Here is a 14097-nt window from a genome sequence, read left to right as displayed (position 1 = left end):
TCTTTATCCCCAATTACTTTCGAATGGAAAATCTCAGTTGCCGCCTTCTGTTTTTGCAATGTCAAAAAAAGAAAAAAAAAGTGTTTTGCACGGTGTTGAAAGATATGAATGTCTCAGATGCGTATGCATTAAATATATCTCGATGTGTAATTCTTAAAGATTGAACACTATATTCCCTAAAATCACATGATTATCATATCTTGATGCAAGATTTACTGTCAATTGCTTTATGATGTTGTATGTCAAAAAATGTGACGTCTTGTATAATTGAACTATCCAATATAACGAAATCTATTTGTAGTAAAGTTTTGATTATTGAAAAACTTAAGAAAGTACAATATCAAGCCTGTAACGACCGTTTTCGGTGAAATCAGAACAGTGGTTTCGGGACTAAAAATTTGAGGTCATAAAATTTATTTTAATATTATTTTATGGTCTATAGCATGTTAGAATTATGGTATAAAAATTTTGTTAAGAAATTTTACCGTTTGTATGCTCAATTTGTGAAATAGGACTAAATCACATAAAATGCGAAGTTGTGTTCTATTAGCTAAAAGTGTCAAATAACTATAGAACTTTAAAGTAGATGTCCTTATTGAGTAATTAAACCATTAATTGAGGTAGTGGATGTACATGGATTTCAATCATGAAACTTGACATATTAGGTCGGTATTAGGTGTGGTAAAAGATAAAATAATAAGGAAAATAAAAAAGAAAGCTATCATCTTTCTCAATTTCTCCTTCCCCAGCCGTTTCTAGTAAAAGAAAATAGCCATGGAAGCTTGAAAATTTCAGCAACATAAAACCTTTGCATGTAAGTGATTCTTTGTCCCGTTTTTGTTGATTTTTATGTTTTCGGGACTGTTGTAGCTTAAGCTAGCTAAATAGGGGACTATTTTGCAATATGATTGAAAGTTAAGGGTTTTGCCGTTACAGCATATTGGCTGTTTTTGAAGTTTAATGGAAGGAAATAAATCATTGTTGTTGATTAAACAACTTTTGTTAAGTGATTTTTAGTGAAATTGTTATTTGAGGGATAAATTGAAAAATGTGTAATTTATGTGATAAATATGTGAATTTTTGAATTATATGGGCTTCTATGAGCACCTCTAAAATTTGGCTAGGCTTGGGTGTAGAGAAATTTACATGAATTTCATTTCACGAGCCTAAGGATTAATTTGTAAAAAGGTCAAAAGATAGGGTAAAATGGTAATTTTGTCATAACATGAAATTTGGATCGAATTAATTAGAAATATGATTAAATGAGTTAAATTTGATTATATAGATCAAGAAAAGCAACTTTAAAAAAACAAAATCAGAGAAAAGATAAAGTCGTGGATTAAACAACTGTTATCTCCGTGCGAATTTGAGGTAAGTTCGTGGACTTGAACTTAATTTTATTTTTAATTAAGATTTAAATTAATTAATGCTAAATTAGCTCTTGATATAAAATGTATGCATATTATGGAATTAATGTTAAGGAAAATAAATGAGGATTTTATGGAAGTGAATAATTACAATCGTCGGTTTATCCGACTAGCGTTGGCCGCAATTATCGTTGGTTTATCCAACTAGAGCTAGGCTCACAATTATTATCGTCGGTAAATCTGACTAGCACTAGGTGCAAATATTGTTGGTTTATCCAACTAGAGCTGGGCTCACAATTATTATCGTCGGTATATCCGACTAGCACTAGGTGCAAATATCGTTGGTTTTTCCAACTAGAACTGGGCTTGCAATTATTATCGTCGGTATATCCGACTAGTACTGGGTGCAAATATAATTGGTTTATCCAACTAGAGCTAGGCTCACATTCAATATCATCGGTTAATCCTACAAGCACTGGGCGCAAACTCCTCTGCGGTTTACCACTAAGCACCGGGTGCCACGTGGCTAGTAAATCTTGCGGTAAGGTTACTTGAATTATCGAAAGAACTAAAATCTTATTTGATTAAGTTATAATTTCATACTAATATTGATTGTTTTTGTGTTTAGCTAATAAATGGAACCTATTAATGGTAAATTGATTTACATATTGGCACATAATGTGCGAGACAATCACTTATCTGGTATTATTCTAAGTGGGTCAACGGGCACAGTGCTGTTACAAGGTTATATAAGTTTAATATGAACTAGTACAGATATGTACGCAAAATACGTGGAGATGATATACATTTATGACATATGAATTCATGCCATGGCTAACTTGGTTGATGATTATGTGTTAGGCTTTTGGGCCAAATTGAGTTATGATATGCCTTGTTTTACTTATTTGAATTGTGGTTAAACGGGTATGAAAAAAAAAGGGAAAGATTTTCAAATTCTTCAATTAGAATTGCTATGAAAGTATGGTAAGGTATGGATTATTAGATGATCGAAATAAGCTTAGGCACATGCTTGAAAAGGTGAATGCATTTAAGTAGTGTGTACTTATGCTATGATGTTTTGAGATAGTTTGTTAGTTTATGTGATAATTAAAACTTGAGAAGACAATGTTGTTTAGGCTAAGGCCAAGATATGTTGGATTGATTAAAGTGGCTTATGATTATAAATTAAAGTGATAAACTTTATTTTTGAATTACGAACTTACTAAGCAATACATGCTTACTTTGTGTTAATTTCTTTGTGTATTTAGATATCGGAAGCTTATTCGGGTTGGAAGTTGGCGAAGATTTCATCACATTATCTATCGGGTATTTTGGTATTGTGGTTTTATAATCTTGGTTATAATGGCATGTATAGGTCATTTTGGCTAATGGTAGTCTATATGTCTTATTGTGTTTTTAGTCATTCGATTTGGCTTGAAAATGGTATATGTTTTCTAATGTAAATATGTGTAAATGACTTTATGATATGTGGTGAATGGTTGCCAAGTGAATGTCTTGTTTTTGAATTGGCATTTTGTGTACTAAATGATTGAAACTGAGATATGAAATGCATGTTAAATTTTAGGCACAAAGTCTCATTTATGTGTTTGACCATTTAGATAGATTTTTGAAAGTTTAAATTGGCATGTTTGAAGTAGAAAATTAAGGTGCCTATTAGTACCATGGTTGTGTTATAAGCTTGTTATTGATTGGTTTTGAATGTCTAAATATGCCATGTTTATATGCACATTGAGGTGTCTTGGTTGGTACCAAGTTGGGTGAGAAACATGGCTTGGAAAATGGCCTCTCAGCCGTATGTGACACATGGCCTAACACACGGGCGTGTGTCTCGGCCGTATGTGACACATGGCCTAACACACGGGCATATGTCTTGGCCGTGTGACCCCTGCACCTAATTAATACAAATTCAATTGTTCACACGACCTAGCACACGGGCGTGTAGCTTGGCCGTGTGACCCAAGTCAGAGAGTTACACGGGTATGGGCACGGGCTGGGACACGGTCGTGTGCCTCACATCGAATTCCCACATGGCCTGAGACACGGGTGTGTCACTTGGCCGTGTGAGCCTCACGACCTGACCACACGGGCGTGTGTCCCCTGCACTTAGGAAAAATTTTGTGATTTAGCAAAAAATTCTACGAGCTTCCGGTTTAGTCTGGACTTGATTCTAATCTTTATTTTGGGCCTCAATGACCCATATAAGAGATTTTATGATTGATTATGAATGGTTCTTAATTTGAATGTGAGATGAACATGAAATGACTTTTTGTTTGATTATAAGTTCGGTAATGCTCTGTAACCCTATTCTGGTGTCGAATACGGGTTAAGGGTGTTACAGAGCCGCCTTGACTTTATGCAACTTAGAGAAGATCTTTCCACCTTTGTTCTTCACTATTATAGTGCACTTGCTAATTTATCTCCCTTATGAAGCAAAACTTGGTGGACCATTTTTCTATCGGTGAATGTATCCTATAGAGAGGTGCTAATTTATTTGCAAAGTTTTCATTCATTCATGAATATACCTTTAATTACAACTTTTGATAATGTTGTATATCGTGTTTAGGTTCCTATGCAAATTGAAGTCTTATTATCGTAATAAGTGTTATCTAGAAGGATCAATTGCTGAAGGTACTTGGCAAAGGAGTATATGACTTTCTGCTCTAGATATTTAGAAGATGTTAAAACAAGACTGAGTAGACCAAGAAGAAATGCTGGGCTCACTAATCATGACTTAGCCGAAACTTATCTATTTCGAAGTTATGGACAACCAATTGATAAAGTTGAAATTGCACAGTTAGATGATAGATCTTAGGTACAAGCACATCGATATGTTTTTTTTTTCACCATGATTCAATTGAACCATTATACAAGTAAGTTTTAGAATTTGATATATATTCATCTTTTTAATTTGTTTATCTTTTAACCAAGTAATCTGTTTTTTAACATAGAGAGTACAAACAAATCTTAATATCTTGTGCACCCTCCCGAAGATTAAAACATTGAGAGATTCATAAGTTATTCATAGAATCTTTTCATGAATGGTTAGGGCAAACGGTATGCAACTGAAGCTTTCATTGACAAATAATAATGTTTTCATATAACATTTATAATTAATCAATTTACTTTCAATTCAATAGGTTTGGAGTGGAAAGAATGTCAATGACGAAGTTAAATGGCTTTCTCAAGGTTCGAATAGAGTAGTAAAAAGATATACTGCCTTCCTCATTAATGGATTCAGGTTTCATACAAAATCTCGCAAAAGATTGAGGAGGACTCAAAATTGTGGAATAGTTGTTAATTCTTCAATTACAAGTTATGCTAGTGCTAGGGACAGTAATCCTATTGAGGGAAATGTGGAGTATTACGAACTTCTTACAGACATTATTGAGTTGGATTACTATGGCAAATGAAAGGTTGTCTTATTTCGATGTGATTAGGCTGATGTTAATACTACTCGTGGAACTAAAAAAGATCAATTTGGTTTTACAATGGTGAACTTCTCTCGATTAATTCACACAGACAATAATTGATAGACAAGCCGTATGTATTTTCTTCTCAAGTCAAACAAGTTTTTTACTCGAAAGATCCAACTGATGAAGGTTGGTACGTTGTACTTCGTAACACCCTTAGAGACTTGTTTGACACGGGCAATGGAAGTAAAGATGATGTCGACGAAAGATTAGAAACTTTACCTTTTCCAGAACAAAACTTAAATGAAACTATCGCTAATACTAGTACACAATTTTAATGAGTTCGCCAGGATGTGGTTGAAGATATTTACAAATCATGATGTAGTAAGATTTTACGATTTTTTAATTGTATGGAATATTATAATTTAAATCTTGATCTTATTAAATATTTTAACTATTTTATGTGTATTGATATGCCTAGAAGAAGATTGCGAAATCTAAGTATTATTCAAAATCCTCCAAATTTAGAAAAAACAAATAGTGAACAGCAGACTGCTATTGGATCTTCGAATGTTTCAAATACAGCTGACAAGCCTACAGAAATTCAAAGTAATGTTAACTTTAATTTACATGCTTATTGACTTTTATTTTTGATTTTTGTTTCAAATTCTTATATTATCATATATCATTTTTTTTAGCTGAAAGTGGTGAGAGGCGCAAAACTCAAGGACGTACACTATTAAAAGATTTATACGATCTAAACTCTGTCGAGCGTGTTAAAGTAGCTAGAAATAGTCATGGTCAGCCTATTGGACCAGAAGCTCGAGTTTTAGTAGGACACTTGAGCATTATAGCACGAAATGTCAATCTGTTGCCAATCAACTACGAGTCATGGCATCATATGCCTGATAGTAACAAAAATTAAGCTCTCGATAATTTTAAGGTAATAACATGAATGTAATTTATAATACTTTGGCTTAAGTTTCATTTATATTTACTTTCTAAACTTGTGTTATTTGCAGGAGAGATTTGCTTTAAAGGTTTTAGATAATTATGTTAATAAGACATTAGGAAAGAAATGGAGAGACCATAAAAGTTCTTTAAAGAATGAATATTTTAAGAAAAATATAAGCCTTGAAGAGAAATTGTGAAATGCTCTGCATGGAATGCTGAGGTACCAATGGGAAGATGTAGTTAGATTTTGGAATTCAAAGAAAGGAGAGGTATTACGTACTTCCAAACTCTTATAATTATTTCTATTTATAGTATCTACTATATACATAATAATAATTTCATAAAGTAGGATCATGAGCAAGTTGGAACTATAAGTAGGAAACAAACAAAAATTCACGCAACCAACTAGGTCGAAAAGTTTTGCTTGTGTAGCTGATGACGAGGTATTTTGAATTTATTAATTGTGTCAAATATTAATTACTTTCAACTAAATAATATTTTTCCTACTATATTGCAGGAATTGTTGTCTAGTTAAAAAGTTGGACACCTTCAGTTTTTTGACATTACACATAGAAAGAAAGATGGATCTCCTATGACTACTGAAGCTGCAGAAATTATGGTATATTTACTTAATAAAATTTGAATTATTTAAAATATTTATCATGTTTAATTATAATGGTTTAATTCGTCATTTTTAATGCAAATAATACCAAGATATGTTGCATTTGTTTGATTATATATTTCGTTTCAAACTCCTTGATTGATTTATTAGGAGAAACTAAATGATAAAAGGGTGAAGTATGAAGCGATCACTTCAACTGATAGTTCTGTTAATCTGGATGACATTGATAATCAAATTATTACTGAAGTTTTGGGTCCTGAAAGGTATGGTCGGGTTTGATTTCAAGGATCTTTTGTTAACTCAACCCAATATTTTGGATCCAGCTCACAGCAATACATGCCTTCGGTGAATCAGGCTCAAGCTGAAGTTTAGAGGTTAAGAGACCAGATGGCTCAGATGCAAGTGAGCACAGTTGAGCAAATTTCTCAACTTAAAGCGGAGGCAGTATCGAGAGAAGCAAAGGCTCAATGAAAATATGATGAACTCCAACTACAACCTAAAGCGGAGGGAGCAGCGAGGGAAGTAGAGGCAACAAGAAAATAGACGAACTCCAGCTACAACTTCAAAATATGATGAAGATGTTTCAACAATCGCAGAATCCACCATCTTAGACTTTTGTTTTCTTATTGTGAGAATATCTTAACAATACAACTTTTGAATATAATATATTTTGTTATTTCATTTATTAATTTAGATCATATACATATTTCTTTCATAATAGTATCATTTAGATTTGAAGTTTTTGGTTGGATTTGATGTTACAAGAAATTATGTTGAAAATTCGGGTTCTGTATAAATTACAATGGTTTGGTAAAATATGCTAAAGTTAGTGGTGTTTTCCCACAAACGTCACTAAAGAACATGACCTTTAGCGGTGCTTTTACTGAAAACGCCACTAAAGAACATGACCTTTAGCGGCGTTTTTCCGCATAAATGCCGCAAAATTTAGCGACATTATCTATAGTGGCGTTTTTTTGCGGTGCTTATCAAAATACCGTAAATTATTTTAGCGGTGCCTATAGGGCCAAAAAAATACCGCTAAAAACCTGTTTTGCTGTAGTGAAAGATACACAAAATCTAGGAAATGTTCGTTTTTTTTTAGGTGTTAAAACACCCAAGACTTGAAAAAACAAATACTCTTGAAATTCCTTCTTTTCAACAGCGTAGCTCATCTTGAACTCTTGAAATTTCTCAAAACTGAATTTATTATTCTCATGTATTTATACAAAATTTAGATTTCATCATTAACCAAAATCCATACTCTTTGTCACTTAATCAATGGAAAAGCAAACTTGTTAAGAAGAATCAACCAAATTTTATAAATCTTCTCCTCAAAAATTTATTCACCTTAATCTTTCCAATGTTTGATGTTTATTGTTCCTCTTTCTCTTTTAGGTTTTTTTTCTTTTCCCCCAATTTTTTCTCTATTTGCTTTTAGTGAAAAGTAATAATAAATTTTTTTAGACAATGCCTAAAACTATCCCTAATCTGTCCTCAACCCATAAATAAAAGAATAATACACTTATGTGTTGAGCCAATTACTTACTGTTTAAATTACAAGCTTTTGGGTTGAGTATTATAGTAATGTTTCAGAATGTATTTCAAAGTGACTCACATTGGATGATTTAAATACTTAAGAAGCAAGAGAATCCTACACCCTTCTCATCCATACCTTATGAGGAATTTGGACGATGAGAAATTATATCACTACAGGTATCCTCTGTTAGAAAATTGTAGTACAAGAAAGAAATTTGTGGTACAATAAAAGAAAATTAAAAGGAAAAAATAAACTTCATGTGTGATGATTCATTATCCTTAAGGCTTCAAGCATATTTCATCAAAAAATATGTCACTTGTTATATAAGTTGTGCCACAAGTTACATGTTTTCACAACATTGCAGTTTTTCAGAAAAGATAAGTTTATTCATTGTCTTTTTTTAAAAGTTAAAATTATTCAGATAAATACTTGAATGCAATCATTATAAGTGAGCTAAGCATCCAACTCAATTACTTAATTTATGAAGAATCGTCTATTTAAATTCTTTATACTTTATATACGTTAGTAATGTGAGATTGCTAACATTGCAAACTAACACCCTCTACTTTATTAGAAGCTATTACTATTCTATTGTTGAAGAATTCATGGAAGAGTATACGAAGAGGGGAAGGAATGATAGTTGTGGATCCATAGTAGATTAACGGAGCTAAGGAAAGATAATTGCAATGACATCTAATAGAATTTGTATCTAGCTATCAAAAAATAAAGTGAATGTGGTAGTTTTGGGGTATGGTGAAGGACAAAATTAATCATATGATTTTTATTGTAAAAGATTTTATGTGAAGTCTCCATTTAAAGCGAGAATTTTTCTTTTGAGATTAATTATTTTTTTACGTATAATCATGAAATTAGTAAATGTAAGCTCTTGAACATGGAAAAAAATTGGAGGAATATTATCTTGGGAATATCAAATTCATCCTTACTGTTAGTAACGTCAAGGAATTAATGCATAACATTGAGAGAATCAATTAATATCTTAAGAGGATGAATGATTGGTCACAGAAAACGATTGATATGAACATTTTGTTCAACTGACCTTGATATTTACTGGATTCTTTGATTGACCTTTTTTGAAATGATTTGAGACGTTAAAACAAAGGTTACCAAGCCAATTTTATACCAATAGTAGATATATAAGATGATGCCATTTTTATACCTGAAAAAACGACCTAGCCATACCCTCTCGACTGAAATTGGCCAAATCCCACCACGGGATGTTCGTGGACTGCCTAGCTAGATCACTGTCGTGAAAAGTGGAAGGTATTATAGAAAATGGAAAGCAATGGAGAGCCCACTAGCGCATGAATCTTGATGTTGATATGGATGACAAGAAAGCAAAAAATGTCACTTTCAGCTTAGGCCAATCAATGTAGAGAATCTACAGATTCGTAGGGTTACATCAATTTCTTTATTTCAAGTTGATCTTAACGCTACCATGCGTCACATGTACATACACTCATAAAGTGACAAAAGAAGGAAAAAATTATTATTATTATTATTATTATTATTATTATTATATGTTGAAGGTATGGTTGATGTTGAAATTTATAGATGATATGCTTTCTAAAGTGTAAATTCCATTTTAATTGATGAGTTAGGCTCAAATGCTTGTGTGAGGATTGTCTTTTCTTAAGCTTTTTAGAAAAGAGAGTCGCTAATTTATTTATCGTCTTTTAGAAGAAAAGTTGGAATGATGATTCCATAATAATAATGTTGCATATTATTGATGATTCCATGTTTTGATTGTATCGCATTTAGCATTTTCATTTTACACTTTCTTTGAAGAAAACATGCATGAGAAAATGTTCTTACAAATGTACTAATACAAGTTTGTTCTTTCTAATTTTTCACATAGGATTACAGAAAATCCGGGAATTAATCAAGGGTTTAAAAAGGCTATGAATTTCCTCCTTGTATATGATGTGGTAATTTTGGAGCATAATTGCAAATTCATGTCAAATGCCCCTGCATGACACCATGGATTAATTTCCTTTTTGACTTAAAAATGCCTAGGATTCTTGCAATATAAGAAAAAGTTCAATCACACTTACTATCATTTGTTCTTATCTCTAAGTTTTGGTTCTTTACTACTTTTAGAGATGTAAGGTAAAGATATACTCAAGTGTATGCTACTAGTTGAAGTTGACTTTTAAGATTATTATTGCTAAGAAAATGATTGCTTGCCAGGCATCAAGCTGAAGAGTTGACCTTTATAATAGACAAAATGAACAAATATAATACATTTTTTTCATTGTTTGACAATAATTCAAGATCAATTGAAAACAAATGGCTCATCTGATCCAGCTCTTAGTCTTTTCCATTGGGAGATGGAGATGTAAATGAGTTGTCAAATTCGGAAATGGTGGATTTCGATGTGCAGACTTTCATTGTATTTTTAGTTTTCATGTTGTCACTTGGCATATGCCATGCTGATAGGAATCTGTATTCTGGTTTGCAATGTTCACAAGCTGATAATTCATCAGAAAGTTCATTCGGAGTCAATCTAGACAACCTTCTCGATTTACTGACCCAAAAAGGGCCTTTGAGTAAAGGATTCTTGAAAACCACCGTAGGAAGGAGCTCAGGGAAGATTTATGGTCTTATGCAATGCAGAGGGGATGTTTCTGCAGAAAATTGTGCTAATTGTACCAGAGAATCTGTTGCAGTAGCCTTGCATGATTGCTCAAAGAGCAAAAAGGTTCAAGTTTGGTTCACGTGGTGCTTCCTTCGCTATTCGAATGAGCATTTCTTCGGCGTTTGGGATCAATCTTCGGCAGCAATAGTCAATGAAACCGATTTTGATGATGCATCTGTCGTCTCAAAAGCACTCACCTTCATGAGTGAAGTCGCAATAACAGCGCCGAAGCAGCCGTTGATGTTTCATGCAGCATTGTTGGATGCAGGACAATTTGGGAAGAGGTATGGCATGGCTCAGTGCACCAGGGATATAAGTACAACTGACTGCAGCCATTGCTTGGATACTCAGCTAATGACATTTAGAACCACGATTGGAAATAAGAGAGGATGGGAGGTGTATGGGTCCAGTTGTAGTATGTGGTACCATGATTACCAGTTCTATTCAAACTTTTCCATCACTGCAAATGATGGTGAGTTGCCATTGACTTCGATCATTGTTATTGTTATGTTCGTTTCAAGTGTCCATTGCATAACTTTTATTAAGTACTACGATCTTTGAGATTATTTTGATACAAATGAAATTGAACCCTTTATGTAATGCTAAAACAAGTGCTAGGAGATTGTCTTTGCAAGGAGTTGCAACTGGCATAATAATGGCAGTCCTAGTGTTTATATTTGTGCCATAATCATTCATTCGCTATTCAATCATGTTGAGGTCAAAACCATGGTAGGCAGCCAACATGGTTATTTCGATTGACGCAGAAGGGTCCATTAAAATCAGATATACATATTCTTGTGCAATCTATTTTCTTAGATAAGAAAATTTCTTTTTATAATTGATTTTTTTTCTATTTGGCACTGGTTCTTAATGTTTGAGCTAATCCTGACTTATTGCTGCAAAGTCGATGATAAGTGGTAGTTTAATAAGGGTTATTTTTGCCGGGGAAAAGTTATTAAAGATATGTTAATTGGAGATCCAATCTATACTTTGCATATCATGTTGCCAGCATATATATTCTCCCCAAAATTAGGTTTTATTTTCTTTTTTTTGCTCTTTTTAAATTTAAAAATCAATCCTATACTTTAATTTTGAAACATTGAGCCCATATATTTTATCTTATTTAAAAATTTTATTCCCTCCATTAATTTTGCTATGTGGCTGTTATATAAAAGGTAAAATAATTTTTAGTTCTCAATATTTATAATTTTTTTTCAATTTGATTTTTCAATAAAAATAAAAAATTATGAAAATTTTAAAACTCTTTAAAATTTTAAAAATAAAAATAATTTTTTATAAAAAATCATTTCAAATAATTTAAAAATTATGAAAAAATTCAAAAAAAAAGTTATTTACTTCATGAATAGGGTCTTTCTAGACTTTGAGTTATTTGTTTGATTCAACATATTAAATTTAATTTAATTTTTTTATTTTAAAGCAGATTAATTATATATAAATTTTATTTTTATATAAATTTTATTACAAATTATATAAAATATTAGTTTAAAACAGTTTCTAAAAAATAATACAAACTCCAAATCATTTCAGATTAAATTTAATATATATTTTTTGTTCAAAATACACTATATTAAAAGAATTTTATTAAAAAAAAGGACTTTGGCAAAATAAAATATTAATAAATTAAGTCTTGAATTTGTTATTTAGTGTATTTTCAAAAAAAATTATACAGTATATTTAAATTTAATTTGTACCAATTTAGAGTTTGTATCACTATTTAAAAATTATTTTACACTATTATTTCATATACTTTATAACTAAATTTAATTAAAAAATATTTTAATATATAAATTATTTGAATTAAATTAAAAATACTTGTTCAAATATGATTTAATATGAATTGAATAAATAGCTCAAAGTTTGGAAAGTTTATCATCATTAAAGGTGTTCTTGCTAAGGTCAAGCCGAGATTCAATTTCAAAGAATGTTCTAGCTTTGACTTTGTTTCACTAAACGAATCATATCTCTATTTAAAAATAATCACAAATTATATATATTTAATTTAATTATAAAAATTAATATTAATATATATTTTTATTATTTTAACGAATAAAATAGGTCAAGTTGGTCTAATCCAAGGCTGATAATAAAAGCCTAAGGCCATCCTGAAATGAGTCGGGCCAAATAGATTGGCTAGGTTACACGGCTCATAAACGCTTCTCTTATTAGCATTTAAAAAGTAACTTTTTTTTTTGAAAATTTTGAATTTTTAAATAATTCTAATAATTTTAAACTTTTTAAATGGTTTTTAAAAAATGTTTTTAATTTTGAATTTTTAAATATTTTTTTTATTTTTTATAAATTTTGAATTTTTTAGATTATAACTTTTTTTAAAAAAATTATGTTTTTAATTTAAAATATGAAAAAGTAATTTTAATTTTTTTAAAAAATTACTTAGTTTTAAAGAAAGAGGGCCAAATTAACAAAAACTATAAAGATTGAGATTTTTTTATCAATTTTTTAACGTTATGTTAATAACTTTAATAAAAAAAATTGATAGAAGGACTAAAATTTTTAAATAAAAACGTACAAGAATTCAACGTATCAAAATTAAATTATATACGCTAAATTTTAATTTTTTGAAGAGCATAGAAATATCTAGCATATATAAACCTTTTTTTCTTCTTTCTTAACATTTCTCATAAAAACTAGGAAAATGATTTTTTTTCAATAAAGATAAATTGAGAAAACTAAACTCGAACGTTGAAAGTTTGAGGTGTGTAGAACATTGTTTTTAAGAATAATTCAGCCACAACATATCTCCAACAAGCTCTTTTGTATCGAGTTTGTGATGTGCTTAGAAGGCTACCAAGGCATGATATTTATAGCTAGTAAAAAATATGGGCTCTTCAAGTTAAGTATGTTGAATTATAAAATAATAATTTACTCCAAGAAACAAAAAGGATCAGGCTCCACCATATTCTCATGCGCACGGGGAAAATCCATCTATTTCCTCAATGCTAAGTTTTCAACCCCCGTTCTCATTTGCATGAGTGATTTTCCATAATTTAATATGGTAAATTGAGTTTTTTGCGACACTTAAAAGGAACTTGTAACCGAGCATTTTTATGTTATTTCTTTATTTTTATGAATTATGTGTTATTTATATTTTAGTTGAATAAAACAAGTCTTTTAAGATGTTTATCGACCGATTAGGTAAACTCATGCCTAATGAGTTCCAACTAAGTGATGTAGTGGTGCAAGAAACAACTTAAGCCAAATGACAAAGATGTTAGGGGACTACTCGGAATGTTGTGACATGGAGGACATGAAGTCGCGACATTGAAGTGACACATGCACTTGGGAGGAGTTTTGAGCAGCATCGATAATGTAAGTGGACTATGGCCAAGGTTGCGACATTGGAAGCTAGGAGTTGCAACATTGACAAGTAAAGTCATGACATTCGATAGATAAAGTCACGACATCCACGGCAGTAGCTAGAGGTGAAAGTTAATCATAACGTTGCGGCAAAATCGCGACATCGGGAAGCAAAGTCGCGACACCCAAGCTAC

The 14097-nt window shown here is 31.3% G+C and overlaps 1 protein-coding gene across 1 annotated transcript; it reads left to right on the top strand.

The window, feature by feature from the left end:
* Positions 1–10155: 10155 nt before the first annotated feature.
* LOC107929833 (cysteine-rich repeat secretory protein 55) lies at positions 10156–11426 on the top strand. Its single transcript, XM_016861351.2, has one exon. It carries the CDS (start codon positions 10292–10294, stop codon positions 11126–11128), a length of 837 nt encoding a protein of 278 aa, XP_016716840.1. The 5' UTR covers positions 10156–10291; the 3' UTR covers positions 11129–11426.
* The last annotated feature ends 2671 nt before the right edge of the window (positions 11427–14097 follow it).

Source organism: Gossypium hirsutum, chromosome A06, assembly GCF_007990345.1.
Source record: "Gossypium hirsutum isolate 1008001.06 chromosome A06, Gossypium_hirsutum_v2.1, whole genome shotgun sequence".
Taxonomy (NCBI): Eukaryota; Viridiplantae; Streptophyta; class Magnoliopsida; order Malvales; family Malvaceae; genus Gossypium; species Gossypium hirsutum.
The sequence above is the reverse complement of the archived record's forward strand: the minus strand, read 5'-3'. Positions and strand labels throughout refer to the sequence as shown.

What these genes read in the sequence shown, in the direction of transcription:
- LOC107929833 (XM_016861351.2), top strand. Translation starts at nt 10,292, where the DNA reads ATGGTGGATTTCGATGTGCAGACTTTCATTGTATTTTTAGTTTTCATG.